Genomic DNA, 20,621 nt, shown 5'->3' with positions numbered 1-20,621 from the left:
TAGTAGGAGGAGCCTTTCGAGTTGCCTGGTCTCCAACCTTCATAAAAGCTGTAATGCCCCGTACACACGAGCGGACTTTTCAACATCCAAAGTCCGAAGGACCGAGTCCGTCAGACTATCCGATCGTGTGTGGGCTGCAACGGACTTTTGATTCGCCAAAGTCTGACGGACTTTAGAAATGAAGCATGCTTCAAATTTTCCCGAAGGAGCTCCGCCGGACCCGGTCCCCTTCGAAAACTCCGCTCGTGTGTATGCTACTCCGACGGACTAAAACCGACGCTAGGGCAGCTATTGGCTACTGGCTATGAACTTCCTTATTCGAGTCGGGTCGTACGTCATCACGTTCGAATCCGTCGGAGTTTAGTGTGATCGTGTGTGGCCAAGTCCGTTCGGCCGAAAAGTCTGTCAGAACTCCGTCGGAACTCCGGCAGAACTCCTTTGGAAGTCTGTCGGACATAAGTCCTCTCGTGTGTACGGGGCATTAGTCTATCCAAGAGCGGTGGCTTTAAAAATTGTCTGGTCCCCAACTCTCTCGACATAGGGCATCTACACAGAATTCTCTTGTATGCCACAATAAACACCGGGGAGGAAACTTTACTCTTTCACATGATGACTTCTTTACTCTGGATGATTGTCTTGCTCTCCCCCAACACGTGTCACCTGTGCCCTTTGGAAAACCAGGACATCCATTGCCGATGTAAATTTTTGTAATATGAACCTACTAATTATCTCAATGTAAATAGTGACCACTAGAGAGAATGTTCTTTCCCACCACCCCTCTGTATAAAATGAAGGGCAATAAGAAGAGTCATTGAATAATATTATGAGACATTAACTACTACAAGGCAGATATCACGGGATACCCTATTATAACTGATACGTTTTGTTTTGCAGTGATCTGCCAAAATGGAAGGCGACGGACGAGGAAATCACGAACCTTGTGGAGTACAAACCATTCCCATGTGGCAAAAAAAGAGCCCTCAAGCCCATACAGAATATACTGACACAGGTAATATATAGCTAAAAAAAAAATTATATTATTTGTCACCATTATGTGAAGAGAAAATATCTTCTAGTAGTTTAGATCAGTGGTCTCCAAACTGCAGCCGGCAGGTTATTTGGGGCCCCCTGTGTGCCTATTCCTGGCCCATGGGGCACGAATAGCCCTAATGTTTCAAGGCACTATTCCCCCCACTGACACCAATGATGGGACACTATTCCCCCCACTGACACCAATTATGGGACACTAGTCCCCCCACTGACAACAATGATGGGACACTAGTCCCCCCCACTGACACCAATGATGGGACACTAGTCCCCCCCACTGACACCAATGATGGGACACTAGTCCCCCCCACTGACACCAATGATGGGACACTATTCCCCCCACTGACACCAATGATGGGACACTATTCCCCCCCACTGACACCAATGATGGGACACTATTCCCCCCCACTGACACCAATGATGGGACACTATTCCCCCCCACTGACACCAATGATGGGACACTATTCCCCCCACTGACACCAATGATGGGACACTATTCCCCCCCACTGACACCAATGATGGGACACTATTCCCCCCACTGACACCAATGATGGGACACTAGTCCCCCCACTGACACCAATGATGGGACACTATTCCCCCACACTGACATCAATGATGGGACACTATTCCCCCCCACTGACACCAATGATGGGACACTATTCCCCCCCACTGACACCAATGATGGGACACTATTCCCCCCCACTGACACCAATGATGGGACACTATTCCCCCCCACTGACACCAATTATGGGACACTAGCCCCCCCCCCCACTGACACCAATTATGGGACACTAGCCCCCCCCCCCCCCCCCCCACTGACACCAATGATGGGACACTAGCCCCCCCCACTGACACCAATGATGGGACACTAGCCCCCCCCACTGACACCAATGATGGGACACTAGCCCCCCCCACTGACACCAATGATGGGATGCTATTCCTCCCACTGACACCAATGATGGGACACTAGTCCCTCCACTGACAACAATGATGGGACACTAGTCCCCCCACTGACAACAATGATGGGACACTAGTTCCCCCACTGACAACAATGATGGGACACTAGTCCCCCCACTGACAACAATGATGGGACACTAGTCTCCCCACTGACAACAATGATGGGACACTAGTCCCCCCATTGACAACAATGATGGGACACTATTCCCCGCACTGACACCAATGATGGGACACTATTCCCTCCACTGACACCAATGATGGGACACTATTCCCCCCACTGACACTAATGATGGGACACTATTCCCCCCACTGACACCAATGATGGGACACTATTCCCCCCCACTGACACCAATGATGGGGCACTATTCCCCCCACTGACACCAATGATGGGGCACTATTCCTCCCACTGACACCAATGAGGGGGCACTATTCCTCCCACTGACACCAATGATGGGGCACTATTCCTCCCACTGACACCAATGATGGGGCACTATTCCTCCCACTGACACCAATGATGGGGCACTATTCCTCCCACTGAAACCAATGATGGGGCACTATTCCTCCCACTGACACCAATGATGGGGCACTATTCCTCCCACTGAAACCAATGATGGGGCACTAGTCCTCCTATAAATTCACAGGGTTATATAAAAAAATTAAAAAAAAACCTTGTTGAGATACATTTGTTCTTTGTGAAATGGGGGGTTGGGGTGGGAAATTGAAGATCATTAAGCTAATATCTCTCCAGGTCCTATTCAATTAATTAATATAGCACATGGAGGAACAGGAAAATATCTCCTTATGGTGACTAGATAGCGCTGACTAGGGATGATCTTCGAGTTCGAGTCGAACTCATGTTCGACTCGAACATTGCCTGTTCGCCTGTTCAGCGAACAGTGAACAATTTGGGCTGTTCGTTGCAAATTCGAAAACCCGGAACACCCTATACAAGTCTATGGGAGAAATCTAAAGTGCTCATTTTAAAGGCTAATATGCAAGTTACTGTCCTAAAAAGTGTTTGGGGACCTGGGTCCTGCCCCAGGGGACATGGATCAATGCAAAAAAAAAGTTTTAAAAACGGCTGTTTTTTCAGGAGCAGTGATTTTAATAATGATTAAAGTGAAACAATAAAAGTGTAATATTCCTTTAAATTTCGTACCTGGGGGGTGTCTATAGTATGCCTGTGAAGGGGCGCATGTTTCCCGTGCTTAGAACAGTCCCTGCACAAAGTGTCATTTTGCAAGGAAAAAAAGGCTTTTAACCTCCTCCCGCCCGCCCTATAGCCGAATGACGGCCTTAGAGCGGGCGGGTTCCTTCGCCTGGCCGTCCCTGGACGGCCTGGTGTTTACTTCCGCAATGCGCGCCGCCGGGGCGCGCATCGCGGAAGTATTGTATTCGCCGTGTCTCCCGGAGACAGGCAAATACAGATCGCCATGAACGGCCAATCAAAGCGGCCGTTCACAGCGCGATCGCAGCTGCCAATGGGAGATGATCATCTCCCATTGCCGTGTCTCTCCCTCCTCACACAGAGACAGCGTGTGAGGAGGGAGAGCGATCTGTGTGTCAGCCCCAGTGCCAGTGTCAGCCCCAGTGCCAGTGTCAGCCCCAGTGCCATCTGTCAGCCCAGTGCCATCTGTCAGCCCAGTGCCATCTGCCAGTAGTGCCAGTGCCGCCAGTGCCACCTGCCAGCGCCAGTGCCTGCCGTCAGCCCCAGTGCCGTCAGCCCCAGTGCCGCCAGCGCCAGTGCCACCTGCCAGCGCCACCTGCCAGCGCCAGCGCCACCTGCCAGCGCCACCTGCCAGCGCCAGTGCCGCCCGTCAGCCCCAGTGCCACCCGTCAGCCCCAGTGCCACCAGTGCCGTCAGCCCCAGTGCCACCTGCCAGCACCACCTGCCAGTGCCACCTGCCAGCGCCAGTGCCATTCGTCAGCCCCAGTGCCGTCAGCCCCAGTGCCGTCAGTGCCAGTGCCACCTGCCAGTGCCACCTGCCAGCGCCACCTGCCAGCGCCAGTGCCATCCGTCAGCCCCAGTGCCAGTGCCGCCAGTGCCACCTGCCACCACCAGTGCCAGTGCCGCCAGTGCCACTTGCTAGTGCCACCTGCCAGCGCCAGTGCCACCTGCCAGCGCCAGTGCCATCCATCAGCCCCAGTGCCGCCAGCCCCAGTGCCGCCAGTGCCACGTGCCACCTGCCAGCACCACCTGCCAGTGCCACCTGCCAGCGCCAGTGCCATCCGTCAGCCCCAGTGCCGTCAGCCCCAGTGCCGCCAGTGCCACCTGCCAGTGCCACCTGCCAGCGACACCTGCCAGCGCCAGTGCCATCTGCCAGCCGCAGTGCCATCTGCCAGCCCCATTTGCCAGAGCAATTAGCCAGAGCAAATAGCCAGCACCATCTGCCAGTGCCAGCCCCAGTGCCAGCCCCATCTGCCAGCGACATCTGCCAGCCCCATCTGCCAGCCCCATCTGTCAGCCCCATCTCTCAGCCCCATCTGCCTCCAGTGCCATCTGCCTCCAGTGCCATCTGTCAGTGCCACGTGTCGTCAGTGCCACGTGGGGTCACTTTGTGGGCATTTCCATTGTCCTGGTGCTCCAGGGCCTTCAAAAATGTAATAGGTGGTTGAGAAATAAGATGTGTAATTTATGCTCCTAGAACGCCTGATGGTGCTATTTCAATATTGGGCCTCTGTATGTGGTCAGGCTGTGTAAAAGTCTCACACATTTGGTATCGTTATACTCAGGAGGAGTAGTAGAACGTATTTTGGGGTGTAATTTTTGCTATGTACATGCTATGTGTTGGAAATATCTTATAAATGGACAACTTTGCGTAAAAAAAATGCGTTTTCATTTTTTTTCCACATTTTCCCAAAACTTCTGGAAAAAAAATGAATCATTCAAACGACTCATTATGCCTCATAGATTATACGTTGGGGTGTTAGCTTTCCAAAATGGGGTCACTTTGTGGTCATTTCCATTGTTCTGGTGCTCCAGGGCCTTCAAAAATGTAATAGGTGGTTGAGAAATGAAATGTGTAATTTATGTTCCTAGAACGCCTGATGGTGCTATTTCAATATTGGGCCTCTGTATGTAGCCAGGCTGTGTAAAAGTCTCACACATTTGGTATCGTAATACTCAGAAGGAGTAGCAGAACGTATTTTGGGGTGTCATTTGTGGTATACACATGCCATGTGAGAGAAATAACCTATTACTTTGAAAGTTTTGTGAGAAAAAAAAAAAAAAAATCTTCATTTTGCAAAGAATTGTGGGAAAAAGATGACAACATCAAAAACCTCACCATGCATCTTAGTAAATACCTTGGAATTTCTACTTTCAAAAAAGGGGTCATTTGGGGTGTATTTGTACTTTCCTGACTTGTTCGGGTCGCAAGAAATTAGATAGGCCACCAGTACATCAGGTGTGATCAATTTTGTGCGATTCGCACCACAGCTTGTAGACTCTCTAACTTTCACAAAGACCAAATAATATCCACTAATTTGGGTTATTTTTATCAAAGATATGTAGCAGTATAAATTGTGGCAAAAATGTATGAAAAAAAAATTATAATTTGCAAAATTTTATCACAGAAACAAATAAATATGCGTTTTTTTTTCAACGTTTTCGGTCTTTTTTCATTTATAGCGCAAAAAATAAAAACCCCAGAGGTGATCAAATACCACCAAAAGAAAGCTCTATTTGTGGGAAAAAAAGGACACAAAATTCATTTGGGTACAGTGTTGCATGACTGAGTAATTGTCATTCAAAGTGTGAGAGCACCAAAAGCTGAAAATTGGTCTGGTCAGGAAGGGTGTTTAAGTGCCCAGTAAGCAAGTGGTTAAAATCGCTTTCCATTGTCGGCTCAGTAATACAGAGAACACTCAATGAGTGTTCTCTGTATTAGCCGACAATTCATTCATTGATAAAAAAAATAAAAATAAAAAAAAGCGTGGGGGTTCCCCTAAATTCAATTACCAGGCCCTTCAGGTCTGGTATGGATATTAAAGGGAACCCTGCATCAAATTAAAAAAAAAAATTGACGTGGGGGTCCCCCTAAAAATCCATACCAGACCCTTTATCCAAGCACGCAACCTGGCAGGCTGCAGGAAAAGAGGGGGGAGGGACGAGAGAGCACCCCCCCTCCTGAACCGTACCAGGCCACATGCCCTCAACATTGGGAGAATGCTTTGGGGGTCTGTGACCACCTCAAAGCATCATGTCCCCATGTTGATGTGGAGAAGGGCCTCATCCCCACAACCCTGGCTGGTGGTTGTGGGGGTCTGCGGGCAGGGGGCTTATCAGAATCTGGAAGCCCCCTTTAACAAGGGGACCCCCAGATCCCGCCCCCCCTGTTTGAAATGGTAAGGGGGTAAAAAAAATAAAAATAAAAGATTCCAGCGGTGGTAATCCACTCTTGCTATCCAGCAACGGGTGATCATCTCTCCGGGGTCCAGCGATGGCTGATCTGATCCAGCGACGGGGGATCTCTCAGTTCAGCTCATACACGCATCCGTCTTCTGTCTCCACTGCGGAGACACTGTGGGGATCCCAGCGCTGACGTTTCTTATATTAGGAGGGTGGGGTCACCCGTCACCTGACCCCGCCCCCTCTGACGCTGATGAGGGAAGCCATGGGCTTCCCCAGTGACGTATGGGTGACCCCGCCCCCTCTGATGTAACGCAGGGACTGAGAGATCCCCTGTCGCTGGATCAGATCAGCCATCGCTGGACCCCGGAGAGATGATCATCCGTCGCTGGATAGCAAGAGTGGATTACCACCGCTGGAATCTTTTTTTTATTTTTAATTAAGGAATATTTCAAAAGTGTGTTTGCCTTATTTAACCATTTTTACACTTTCTTTGTGAAATGGTAGGGGTACTTTTGTACCCCCTTACCATTTCAAACAGGGGGGCCGGGATCTGGGGGTCCCCTTGTTAAAGGGGGATTCCAGATTCTGATAAGCCCCCTGCCCGCAGACCCCCACAACCACCGGCCAGGGTTGTGGGGAGGAGGCCCTTCTCCACATCAACATGGGGACATGGTGCTTTGAGGGGTCACGTTGAGGGCATGTGGCCTGGTATGGCTCAGGAGGGGGGGCGCTCTCTCTTCCTCCCCTCTTTTCCTGCGGCCTGCCAGGTTGCGTGCTTGGATAAAGGGTCTGGTATGGATTTTTAGGGGGACCCCCACGTCAATTTTTTTTTTTTAATCTGACACGGGGTTTCCCTTAATATCCATACCAGACCTGAAGGGCCTGGTAATTGACTTTAGGAGAACCCCCACGCTTTTTTTTTTTAAATCAATGAATGAATTGTAGGCTAATACAGAGAACACTCATTGAGTGTTCTCTGTATTACGGAGCCGACAATGGAAAGTGATTTGAAAAGACTTTTTTTTCCTTGCAAAATAACACTTTGTGCAGGGACAGTTCTAAGCACGGGAAACATGCGCCCCTTCACAGGCATACTATAGACACCCCCCAGGTACGAAATTTAAAGGAATATTACACTTTTATTGTTTGACTTTAATCATTATTAACCACTTCATTACAGGGCACTTCAACACCTTCCTGCCCAGACCAATTTTGAGCTTTCAGCGCTGTCGCACTTTGAATGACAATTGCGCCGTCATGCTACACTGTACCCAAATGAAATTTTTATCATTTTTTTCCCACAAATAGAGCTTTCTTTTGGTGGTATTTGATCACCTCTACGGTTTTTATTTTTTGCGCTACAAATAAAAAAATACCGAAAATTTTGAGAAAAAAAATGTTTTTTTTTGTTTCAGTTTCAAAACTTTGTAAATAAGTACGTTTTCTCCTTCACTGATGGGCACTGATGGGGCTACACTGATGGGCACTGATAAGGCGGCACTGATGGGCACCAATGAAGTGGCACTGATAGGCGGCACTGATGGGTGACACGGATGGGCGACACGGATGGGCAACACGGACGGACACTGATAGGTGGCACAAATTGGCACTGATAGCTGGCACGGATGGGCGGCACGGATGGGCAAGGATAGGCGGCACAGGTGGGCATGGATAGGCGGCACAGGTGGGCATGGATAGGCGGCACAGGTGGGCACTCATAGGCGGCACAGGTGGGCACTCATAGGCGGCATCGGTGTTATAGTAATGGATGCCAATCAGTGCCAAACAATAATGCATGCCAATCAGTGATGCCCATTGTGGCCACTGATTGGCATCCATTATGGGCACTGATTGGCACCCATTGTGCTGACTGGCATCCCTGGTGGTCTAGGGAGGATTATGGCCTTTATTACCTTTTCCCTGGTGGTCTAGTGGCGTCCCTGGTGGTCCAGTGTGGGCATCCTCGAGGGGGCTGTGCTGATAATCGATCAGCACAGACCCCCCCTGTCAGAGGAGCAGCCGATCGGCTCTCCTCTACTCGCGTCTGACAGACGCGAGTGAGGGAAAGCCGATCACCGGCTCTTCCCATTTACACTGTGATCAGCCGTGATTGGACACGGCTGATCACATGGTAAAGAGTCTCCGTCGGAGACTCTTTACCGAGATCGTAGTTGCCGGGTGTCAGACTGACACCCCGCAACAACGATCGCCGCGATGCGCGCCCCCGGGGGCGCGCAGCGGCTCATAATCCTGATCACGTCATATGACGTCCGGTCAGGATTATGAAACCACTTTGCCACCGTCAATTCCCTATAGGGCGGGCGGCAAGTGGTTAAAATCACTGCTTCTGAAAAAACATCAGTTTTAAAAAAAATTTTTAGCATTGATCCATGTCCCCTGGGGCAGGACCCAGGTCCCCAAACACTTTTTAGGACAGTAACTTGCATATTAGCCTTTAAAATTAGCACTTTAGATTGTGAACGTTCGAGTCCCATAGACTTTAATAGGGTTCTAAAGTTCACACGAAGTTTAGGTCTGTTCGCAGGTTCTGGTGCGAACTGAACAGGGGGGTGTTCGGCTCATCCTTAGTGCTGACGTTCATAATAAATAAGTATCTGAGGTATTTTGCTAATTCACTCTATTCTGTATGAATGAGTAGCATTCGGCAGGCAAAAAAATTTTCTTAATAACTCTCAATTTTCCCCTTGTTAGCAGAGAATGCAGTTCTATAAGATGATTATCTCTGGAAATTCTTTATAAACACACCCCCGTGCTTACTATGGATAAATATATAGACCTATTCAGCTATCACGTCAAATCGATATCGGTCCAATGAATACATTGTATTTCTTCTTCTCTTTGTAGACGGGTTACAGTCTGCAGAAAACACAGAAGAGGAAAAGAAAGAAGGTGAAAGTGCTGGAAGGAAGCATTTCTCAAATTTCTAATTCCAATGAGAATAAAGCGCACCAACATAAGGCCGAACCGCAAGTATCTCCCGCCAGGGAATCTCGCCACCACCATGTGGACTCCAGAATGGTCGTCTCACCGGAGACCCTGGAGAATAATCAATCAACTCATGGAGGTAAAAATACAACACATTAAATAAACATTAGACTATATTAATAATAAATCATTCTTCTCACTGATCACCAATGTAAGGAGCATTCTTCTCACTGATCACCAATGTAAGGAACATTCTTCCCACTGATCACCAATGTAAGGAACATTCTTCTTACTGATCACCAATGTAAGGAACATTCTTCTCACTGATCACCAATGTAAGGAACATTCTTCCCACTGATCACCAATGTAAGGAACATTCTTCTTACTGATCACCAATGTAAGGAACATTCTTCTCACTGATCACCAATGTAAGGAACATTCTTCTCACTGATCACCAATGTAAGGGACATTCTTCTCACTGATCACCAATGTAAGGGACATTCTTCTCACTGATCACCAATGTAAGGAACATTATTCTCACTGATCACCAATGTAAGGAACATTCTTCCCACTGATCACCAATGTAAGGAACATTCTTCCCACTGATCACCAATGTAAGGAACATTCTTCTCACTGATCACCAATGTAAGGAACATTCTTCTCACTGATCACCAATGTAAGGAACATTCTTCCCACTGATCACCAATGTAAGGAACATTCTTCTCACTGATCACCAATGTAAGGAACATTCTTCCCACTGATCACCAATGTAAGGAACATTCTTCTCACTGATCACCAATGTAAGGAACATTCTTCCCACCGATCACCAATGTAAGGAACATTCTTCCCACTGATCACCAATGTAAGGGACATTCTTCTCACTGATCACCAATGTAAGGAGCATTCTTCTCACTGATCACCAATGTAAGGAACATTCTTCTCACTGATCACCAATGTAAGGAACATTCTTCCCACTGATCACCAATGTAAGGAACATTCTTCCCACTGATCACCAATGTATGGAACATTCTTCCCACTGATCACCAGTGTAAGGAACATTCTTCTCACTGATCACCAATGTAAGGAACATTCTTCTCACTGATCACCAATGTAAGGAACATTCTTCTCACTGATCACCAATGTAAGGAACATTCTTCCCACTGATCACCAATGTAAGGAACATTCTTCCCACTGATCACCAATGTAAGGAACATTCTTCCCACTGATCACCAATGTAAGGAACATTCTTCCCACTGATCACCAATGTAAGGGACATTCTTCCCACTGATCACCAATGTAAGGGACATTCTTCCCACTGATCACCAATGTAAGGGACATTCTTCCCACTGATCACCAATGTAAGGAACATTCTTCTCACTGATCACCAATTTAAGGCACATTCTTCCCACTGATCACCAATGTAAGGAACATTCTTCTCACTGATCACCAATGTAAGGAACATTCTTCCCACTGTCCACCAATGTAAGGAGCATTCTTCCCACTGATCACAAATGTAAGTAGAATTCTTCCCAATGATCAGGAGGCATTATTCTCACTTCCCATACATTTTTACTAGGGGTTCCATGAGGCTTGAAAATTATGTAAGGGTTCCTCTGGGGTCAGAGGTTGAGAAAGGCTGATGTTGAAGAATACCCATTTGTTCTGTTCTCCAGGTTCCAAGAGAAGAAGGAAAAGAAAGGCGATTCCAAAGCAACCAATTAAACCTCCTCACTCTACAGGAGATATGGGCCAAACCTTTGGTATGTTAAAGTGGAACTCCAGTGTTTTTTATTAGAGACTGTAAATTGGAACATATTTTCATATCTTCTATGAAGCAATCACAGATCATAACTGTATGCCCTTTGGGCCAACTGTGCCCCCAGAGATGCTGGATTACAAGACACATAGAAGATTGTATCTGTGTTATGAATCACCAGCTCTGGATGTACTGATGACCCAGGCGGGGCTGCCGAGGGGTAAATACCCTTATCAGGTCAGCAGGGGGCGTAGGGCAGCTGGTTTACCACTGCTTCTCTGCCATGTCATCCTCCTCCTATTGGGTGATAGAGGTGACATTGGGCTAGACCTTCAAGGTGCCTCATGTTGGCTTGGTTCTCCGCATTCCTCAACAGTACCTCATGATTTTGGATGCTTGGGGACACCTCAGCTCAGTGACACCTTGATGCATTTATAATTTTGGGGTCACATCCTGCCCAGCTAAACATGAACAACAAAGCATGGCCAGCAAGAACGGGCACTATGCTACCTCCTGCCCACTTACCTCCCAGCAAAGCCGGGCTTCTCTTAGTCTCCGGCATCTCAGTTTCACCCTGATTGGAGCTGGGGAGGCCCCCAAAAGCAGTACGTTGGGTGGGTCAAATCCATAGGGGACCTTCATGTAAGGGGGATTCTGATGGGGACTCTGGTGTAAGTGGGGGATTCTGATGGGGACCCTGGTGAAAGGGGGCATTCTGATGGGGACCCGGATGAAAGGGGGCATTCTGATGGGGACCCGGATGAAAGGGGGCATTCTGATGGGGACCCTGGTAAAAGGGGGCATTCTGATGGGGACCCTGGTAAAAGGGGGAATTCTGATGGGGACCCTGGTAAAAGGGGGCATTTTGATGGGGACCCTGATTTAAGGGGGCATTCTGATGGGAACCCTGATGTAAGTGGGGGGATTCTGGTGGGGACCCTGATGTAAGTGGGGGGATTCCGGTGGGGACCTTGATGTAAGTGGGGGGATTCCGATGGGGACCTTGATGTAAGTGGGGGGGTTCCGATGGGGACCTTGATGTAAGTGGGGGGATTCCGATGGGGACCTTGATGTAAGTAGGGGGATTCCAATGGGGACCTTGATGTAAGTGGCGGGATTCCAATGGTGACGTTGATGAAACAGAGACCCTGTTGTAATTAGAAACTTTGATAGAAACTCAGATGTAAAAGGGACTCTGATGTAAGGGGGGGGGGGGGGGGGACAAATATTTGTAAAATATACAATGTGGTCCCACATAATGAAGAATTTGGAGACCCCGCATGTATAAGGTGCACAATGTTCATTTGAGAAACAAATGTCACTTTAGTGCCATCTAGTGGCTATTTTTTATATTACAGCTTTAGATATATAAATACACTATATTACCAAAAGTATCGGGACACCTGCCTTTACACACACATGAACTTTAATGACATCCCAGTCTTAGTCCGTAGGGTTCAATATTGGGTTGGCCCTCCCTTTGCAGCTATAACAGCTTCACCTCTTCTGGGAAGGCTGTCCACAAGGTTTAGGAGTGTGTCTATGGGAATGTTTGACCATTCTTCCAGAAGAGCATTTGTGAGGTCAGGCACTGATGTTGGACAAGAAGGCCTGGCTTGCAGTTTCCGCTCTAATTCATCCCAAAGGTGTTCTATCGGGTTGAGGCCAGTCAAGTTCCTCCACCCCCAAACTCGCTCATCCATGTCTTTATGGACCTTGCCTTGTGCACTGGTGTGCAGTCATGTTGGAACAGGAAGGGACCATCCCCAAACTGTTCTCACAAAGTTGGGAGCATGAAATTCATCCACCTCATCCCAGGTAGTTAGATATTGAAGTGAAAAGAGAAAAGAGGGGGATTTTTGCGGTGCTTTATAAATGATAATGAAAACCAATGATTTATAAAAAAAATAAAAAATAAAAAGAGACACACACACACACAATATTTTATATATATATATACACACCGTATAGAGTAGGGGATCAGAGGGGTGAAGAGCTGGCTCAGAGGCAGTCCAGTAAACGTGGCTTTATTCAGCACAATAGCAAAGAAAACATAAGACCAGACAGACTTGTCTTATCATACGGATGTGCACACAGGTACAGCTCACAGTTCAGCAGCACACAGGCTTACAGGTAACAGTTCATGGCTCCAATCAGAGCTACAGTCTTTTTGTGGTTAAGCTCACCCAGCGGATACACCCTCCAGCAATAGACATTTCCACACATTGTGCTGCTGTGTCTCTCTCTCCTACTCAAACAGCTCCACCCTGACACTTTCAGCACACCTGATAATAAGCAGGTCTGTAGGGGAACTACCTGCCTTATTCGATTAACCCCTTCTTAACCCTGCCCTAGGTTGACCCACATACTCCCCCCCCCCCCCCATTCCAGGGGTCTGGACACCACAAATCCAGTGGCAGTAGACCCGGGAAAGGGCATCTGCATTCTGATGCACCTTTCCCAGTCTATGTACCACTATAAACCTAAAGTCCTGTAGAGCAAGGAACCACTGGGTGATTCTGGAGTTTTTATCTTTATTTTGGGCCATCCACTTAAGGGGCGCATGATCTGAAACTAACTTGAAGGGTCGGCCCAACAAGTAGTAGCGGAGTTTCTCCAAAGCCCATTTTATTGCGAGACACTCTCTTTCCACAGTGGACTAATTCCTCTCAGCTGACGTGAGCTTCTGGCTCAAGTACACAGCAGGGTGCTCATCCCCCCCCAATCATCTGGGACAGTACTGCACCCAGGCCCAATTTTGAGGCATCCGTTTGTACCAGGAACTCTTTTTGGAGCTACCAACACTGGTTCTTGGCACAAAACTTGCTTCAACCTGCAGAACGCTGCTTCTGCTTCTGCACTCCACTGAACAACAGTTGCGTTATTTCCCTTGGTGAGATCAGTCAGAGGCGCTGCTAGACTGGCAAAGTTGGGGAAAAACCTCCTATAATAGCCCACAATGCCAAGGAAAGAACGCACTTGTTTCTTTGTGAGTGGACGGGGCCATTTCTGAATAGCCTCCACCTTGTTTAGTTTCGGATTTAATCACACCCTACAACATACCCCAGATAGTGGGCCTCCTCCAACCCAACCTTGCTCTTTTCACTGTGAACCCCGCCCTTTGGAGGGTATCCAAGACCAACTGGACCTTCAGTAAGTGACTCTCCCAGTCCTGACTAAAGATGACAATGTCATCAAGATAGGCTTCCCATGTAACCCGAATAGCATTCGGGCATACTGCCATAAGCCCTCAGGTGTGGCAAATGCAGTTTTTTCTTTAACCTCTGGGGAAAGTGGAATCTGCCAGTATCCCTTGGTCAAGTCAAGAGTGGTGATGTACCGGGCCGGTCCTAATCTCTTGATTAACTCATCGACCCGGGGCATGGGATATGCGTCTAGCTTGGAGACTTCATTTAACTTCCTAAAGTCATTGCAGAACCGCCAGGTTCCATTCGGCTTGGGTACAAGGACTATAGTGCTGGACCAGCTACTTGAAGACTCTTCAAAGACCACAAGGTTCAACATATTCTTAAGCTCGGCCAACACAATATTCCAGCGAGCTTTGGGTATGCGGTAGGGTTTGAGGTTTACTTGAACGCCAGGGTCTGTAATGACATTATGTTTAATTACTGAGGTTAGGCCCGGTAGGTTTGAAAAAAAAGTCTCGATTCCTCTGCAAATACTCCCAGGACTCCTGTTTTTGAGAAGGGGAGAGAGCCTCTGCAATCCCTACCTTCTTAATCTGAGAATCAGGGTCTTCCGAGACTTCCAGTCTGACTGTCAAAACCTGTCTATCTTTCCATGGTTTGATCAAGTTGACGTGGTAAATCTGGTAGAGTTTACATTTGGTGGGCTGATGGACTTTATATTTGACCCTGCCCACCCTCTCAACTATCTCAACTAAAGGGTCCTTGCCACTTGGTGAGAAACTTACTCTCGATGGTAGGCACTAAGACCAGCACCCAATCCCCAGGTTTAAACTCTAATTTTAGCAGATTGGTTGTATACACTGACTCTGGGCATTTTGCGCAGCCTGCCAGTGTTCCCGTACTATGGGCATAGCTTTTGTTATTCGGTCCTGCATTTGAGACACGTGTTCTACCATACTCCGATACGGGAAAGCTTCTTGTTCCCATGTCTCTTTCATTATATACATTAGTCCATGGGGGTGTCTCCAATTAACCAGCTCAAAGGGGGAGAATCCCATGGAGGCCTGGGGTATCTCTCTTATGGCAACCAACAAGGGAGGCAACAACCAATCCCAATCCCGACCATCCGCCTCAACTGCTTTCTTTAGCATTCCCTTTAAGGTTTTGTTGAACCCGCTCCACTAACCCATCAGTTTGTGGGTGATACACTGAAGTCCGCAAGTGTTTAATTTTAAACAGGTTACAGAGTTCCTTCATCATTTGTGACATGAACGGGGCACCTTGGTCTGTCAAGATCTCGGATGGAAGCCCTGTTTTCATGAACATCTGAAACAACTCCCGTGCGATGACCTTGGATAAGCAATTTCTTAAAGGGATAGCTTCCGGATACCTGGTGGCATAGTCGAGGACAACTAAAATGTATTGGTGTCCCCTAGCTGACTTAGGTAAGGGGCCCACCAAGTCCATAGCTATGCGATCAAATGGAACCTTGATAATTGGAAGCGGTACCAGCGGACTGCGAAGATGGGGTATTGGAGCGGTATCTTTGACAGGTAGGGCAGGACTCACAGTAGTCCTTAATTTCTCGATATACACCGGGCCAAAGAAAAATGCTGTAAAACCCGTTCCTGAGTTTGAGCTGCTCCAAGGTGACCCCCAAGTACATGACTATGAGCCAAATGCAACACCTTAGACCTAAAAGGTTTGGGTATCACCAGTTGTTCCAACACTTCTTGATTGACTTTATTTACTCAGTACAACAAATTATGATTCACAGCAAAATGGGGGAACTTCACATCTACCCCAGGGTGCTGTGGTTCACCGTTTACGACCGTGGCCTGTTCCCTGGCGGGGATCAAAGTGGGGTCCCTCATCTGAGCACTAAGGAAATCTTCCCGGGAGCCCCCGAGATCTGACATGTCTGGCTCAGAGAAGGTACTTTCCGCTTCTAATCCTGCAAACACCTCCAGGGGACCGGGCTCACTTTCTGCAGGTTTAGCAACCTGGTACTGATCCTTAGTAACAACCTCCTGCAACACAGTATTATGTCCATACCCTTTTGCAGGGACCTCCTGCTGAAAAAATATATATGTGTATATATAATAGTGATGATTAAACAGCCCCGAATCGGTGTTTGGAAAAAAGTGAGATTACATATAAAATTGTGATACTACTGAAAAATTCTTAAATGTCTTAAGATGTTTTGAGGTACGAGCTGCCTCTACTTGGTATACCCCCCCCCCCCCCCTGAAAAATGGGTGGGGCTTATTAGCATGTGAAAAAAAGTCAGGTAGAATTGGCGCTATTCCCTTAAATAAAATGTGTGTCAATGTGTGGAACTCTATTAATTAATACAATTATTCCTAATCCGTGCAATTGGTTAAACAGTTATACATCCATACCAATAAAGGTTGTGAAACACAAAAAAAAAATGGTAATATAAACCTAGTGAAAAATACTGAAATAAATAAATAAATGCAATATTATTATCCTATAAACATAAAATGCTGACAAGTCCTTTGTAATATATTAAACAGTTCATAATCCAAATGGTGCCTCGTGCAAATATCCAAAGAAAATCCCCGATGCGCTTTGGTGAAAATGAATTATATTGCGCTCACCAGATCTTTACCCCTACTGGGGGAAAACCGCCTTCACAGTGTATAGCCCCTGTGTCGCTCTCTGGCATCTCCCTGGGAATTTGGTTATTCATCCATCCAAAGTTTAGATTCTCATTTAAACGTTACATGTAAAAAGGAGGAGAATCCATAGTGTAGTATGTCTTTAAAGAGGAAGTAAACCCTGATGGGTTTACTTCCTCTTTTTTTTCCCTGCAAAGGTAAAGCATAATGGACTACTATGCATCGCATAGTAGCTCATTATGTGTCACTTACCTGACACAGGAGCCAGCGAAGTCGCCGCTGATCCCTGTAGTCCGCCGCATCCATCTTGCTGGTGGCGTCTCGCAGCTCCGACCAATGACAGCGGCGAAGTCGCGATGACGTCACTCCCGTGCATGCGCACGGGAGTCGCGTCTCGCAGCTCCGCTGCTGCCATTCGGCGAAGCCGCGATGACGTCACTCCCGCGCATGCGCACGGGAGTCGACAAATTAGGCAAATCCATTCTTGGACTTGCCGCATTTAGTGCGCCTGCGCACCGCTGTCTACGGCGCATGCGCCGTAGACAGCGGTGCCCATTTTCGGGCAAATATCTCCTAAACCATATAGGTTTAGGAGATATTGCTTGGACCTACAGGTAAGCCGTAATCTAGGCTTACCTGTAGGTCAAAGTGGTTTGAAGGGGTTTACTACCTCTTTAAGAAAGGTTTATTGAAAACAGAAAACTACTCACATCTTATCAGAGCAAGATTCACTATAATAAATCCTCACACCGCCAGCTGCTGCGGTGTGAGGATTTCTTATAGTGATATGATGGTTGATATAAGAAAAAACAGCTTTTGTTAAAGCTGAGTACTCACCTAATTCACCATATGTATTATGAATTGTTAGCCATTAGAGACCAACGTGGCCTTGTTATATTTTAACTATATTCTCATTAAAATCGTACAGTTCTTTTTTTGATTCGTATATCCGCTAATGATTTCTCTTCTGACTCCGATATATATATATATATATATATATATATATATATATATATATATATATATATATATATATATATTTTTTATATATATTATTTAAAGGTATTATAATAATTTATAACTAGAGGGTACTAGTGCGCTTCACCTTGCTAATCAATGTGTAAAAAACCAAAAAAAGTATAAATAATATTAAAGTGTGGAAGCAGCCTGCAAAAATAGTGATCTCCACACTACTAGTGATACAGTAAAAAATAAATAAATTGCGGCGCTAACCATAAAAAGCCTATACAATCAATAATTAACTAAAAAATATAAAAGTGCAATAAGTGTGAATCACCTCACAAAGTGCAAATTGTGCGATTCAATAAATGCAACTAAAGTAATTGCTGCGATAATAAATGTGCTCACATAATATATACATGCCCAAAAAGAAAAAAAGTAAAATCCAAGGACATTAAAAAATGTGCAAAAAACAATTTTTAAAAAACAAAACAGATATGTAAATAATAAATGCTCATTAATTCCAGTTCATGCAAATGCTTCGTGAACAATAAACAAAGTCCATGCATAAAGGTGACTTCCACAGTGTGTACTAATCCAGTGATTCAATTCAGTGCCAAGCCAGTGCACCACCTGTTTCCCCCAGCCTCTCACCTCCAATACTTGATAAAGAAGCACAATTTAAAAGCCAAAGCTATTTCCTCCACAATCGTCCAGCAGCTAGTATCCAGCTGAATCTTTCTTTCCCAGGTTCTTCACCTCTCACATAAGTATAGAACAAAAGGACAGGGGGGCTCTCATGTGTAGTATCCAGATTAAACGATTTTAATAACAAAAAGTAGTAACTTACAATTAAGTAGATAACAGCGAATAGATGTAATACCAATCCGAACTTCCGGTCTCGGCCGCGACCGGAAGTGGCAAGTGCAACACCACAGCTCCTTCCCTGACGCGTTGCGTCACGATCACATGACTTTTTCAAAGGGTAATCAGCACATTTATTATCGCAGCAATTACTTTAGTTGCATTTATTGAATCGCACAATTTGCACTTTGTGAGGTGATTCACACTTATTGCACTTTTATATTTTTTAGTTAATTATTGATTGTATAGGCTTTTTATGGTTAGCGCCGCAATTTATTTATTTTTTACTGTATTATAATAATTTGATCTTTCTGCAGATCTCTACAGAAGGGCCATGGACGCTCTAAAGCTGAAACAAGAAGTGCAAAGGAGGGTCAATCCATAACCAGCAAGGACTCTGGGCACAGAAGACGGTCCCTATGCTCCCTACATCCCGTCGATCCCACCAATCAGCATTGCAGACCCGGGGCTGGAAATAACATTATGGTGTAAATAATCATATAAAGGGTAGTTTGTACAATGCCACTGCTTATGTCATAGCACTGGAGGTAGCAGGCGGTATAATAAAGGATTATTTTGTCACATGGGAAGTATCTGTGTCAGCAGGCGTCTACTTTCTCAAAGCTGGTGGGGCCCTCCATTGTGGCCTCCCGATGTCGCCAATGGGCCACACATAACATGCAGTGGATGTAATCACACAAAGACTCTGGGTATTGTGCAAGTGGGGAGGGGGTCAAAGACTACACATTGGGGTTGTCGGAGAATGAAGAGTTGTCAGAGACGGAGGAGTCATACACTGGAGACACATTACATGAGACTGATAGAGCAATGCTTCTCAATCAGGGATGGTGAGGCACCCTGGGGTACCTTCTGGATTGGTGAGGGGTGCCGCGCTGCACCCCGTGTTTCCTCACAGCGCCATGCATCTCCATGGTGCAGACAGGCCAGCTGAGGACTCTGATACGAAATGGGGGGGGGGGTTGGAATCTGATTTAAAATGGGGGACTGAGGATTTTGATGTGAAGGGAGGGGAGGACTGAGTATTCTAATGTGAAGGGGGTGATGGGAAAGGACTTAGGTCTCTGATGCGATAGGGGATGTGGGGGACTGGGGACACTGATGTGAAGAGATGGGGGATGGGGAAGGGGGATCACTGAGGATGCTGATGAAGAGAGTGGGGGGAGGAGGCTGAGGACTCTGATGTGAAGAAAGGACTGAGGACTCTGATGTGAAGGGGGGTGGGACAGAGGAGTCTAATGTGATAGTGGATGGGGGGGACTGAGGACTCTGATGTAAAGCGAGGGGGGGGGACTGAGGACTGCGATGTGAAAGGGGGGGTTCTGATGTGATGGAGGGAATGCCTGAGGACTCTGATGTGAAAGGGGGGGTTCTGATGTGATGAAGGTAAGGACTCTGATGTGAAGGGAGGGAGATGGGGGGGTACTGAGAACTCTAATGTGAAGGGAGGGGAGTGGGAAGGGACCGGGGTCTTTGATGTGAAGGAAGGGGGGAGGACTGAGGTGTAAAGAAAGGGGGGATGGGATGGGGCTGAGGACTCAGATGTGAAAGGGGATGGTGAGAACTGGGGACTCCGATGTGAAGAGGCGGGGAATGGGGACGGAGGGACAACTGAGGACGCTGATGTGAAGAGAGGACTGAGGACTCTGATGTAAAGCGGGGGGACGACTGAGGACTCCGATGTGAAAGGGGGGTTCTGATGTGATGAAGGGGAGTACTGGGTACTCTGATGTGATTGAGGGGAGGACTGGGGACTCTGATGTGAAGGGAGGGGGATGGAAGGGGGGGACTGAGGACTCTGATGTGATGGAGGAGAGGACTGAGGACTCTGATGTGAAAGGGGGTTCTGATGTGATGGAGGGGAGGACTGAGGACTCTGATGTGATGGAGGGGAGGACTGAGGACTTTGATGTGATGGAGGGGAGGAC

The 20,621-nt window shown here is 47.0% G+C and overlaps 1 protein-coding gene across 2 annotated transcripts in view; it reads left to right on the top strand.

Annotated features, from left to right (window-relative positions):
- The window catches only part of LOC143961142 (ADP-ribosylation factor-like protein 13A), a 40,785-nt gene extending 21,520 nt beyond the window's left edge, over nucleotides 1-19,265 (top strand). For both annotated transcript variants that reach the window (XM_077470364.1, XM_077470443.1), the window contains 4 exons: nucleotides 895-1,009; nucleotides 9,224-9,443; nucleotides 10,978-11,064; nucleotides 18,993-19,265. In XM_077470364.1, the coding sequence (XP_077326490.1) occupies nucleotides 895-1,009; nucleotides 9,224-9,443; nucleotides 10,978-11,064; nucleotides 18,993-19,060 (490 nt within the window). In that variant the 3' untranslated portion in view covers nucleotides 19,061-19,265. The remainder of the gene's footprint in view (nucleotides 1-894; nucleotides 1,010-9,223; nucleotides 9,444-10,977; nucleotides 11,065-18,992) is intronic.
- Nucleotides 19,266-20,621: the final 1,356 nt, after the last annotated feature.

The sequence above is a fragment of the Lithobates pipiens genome, unplaced genomic scaffold, assembly GCF_037356315.1.
Source record: "Lithobates pipiens isolate NorthernLeopardFrog02 unplaced genomic scaffold, aLitPip1_a1.2 Scaffold_1, whole genome shotgun sequence".
Taxonomy (NCBI): Eukaryota; Metazoa; Chordata; class Amphibia; order Anura; family Ranidae; genus Lithobates; species Lithobates pipiens.
This window is presented reverse-complemented; position numbering and strand designations above follow the sequence as displayed.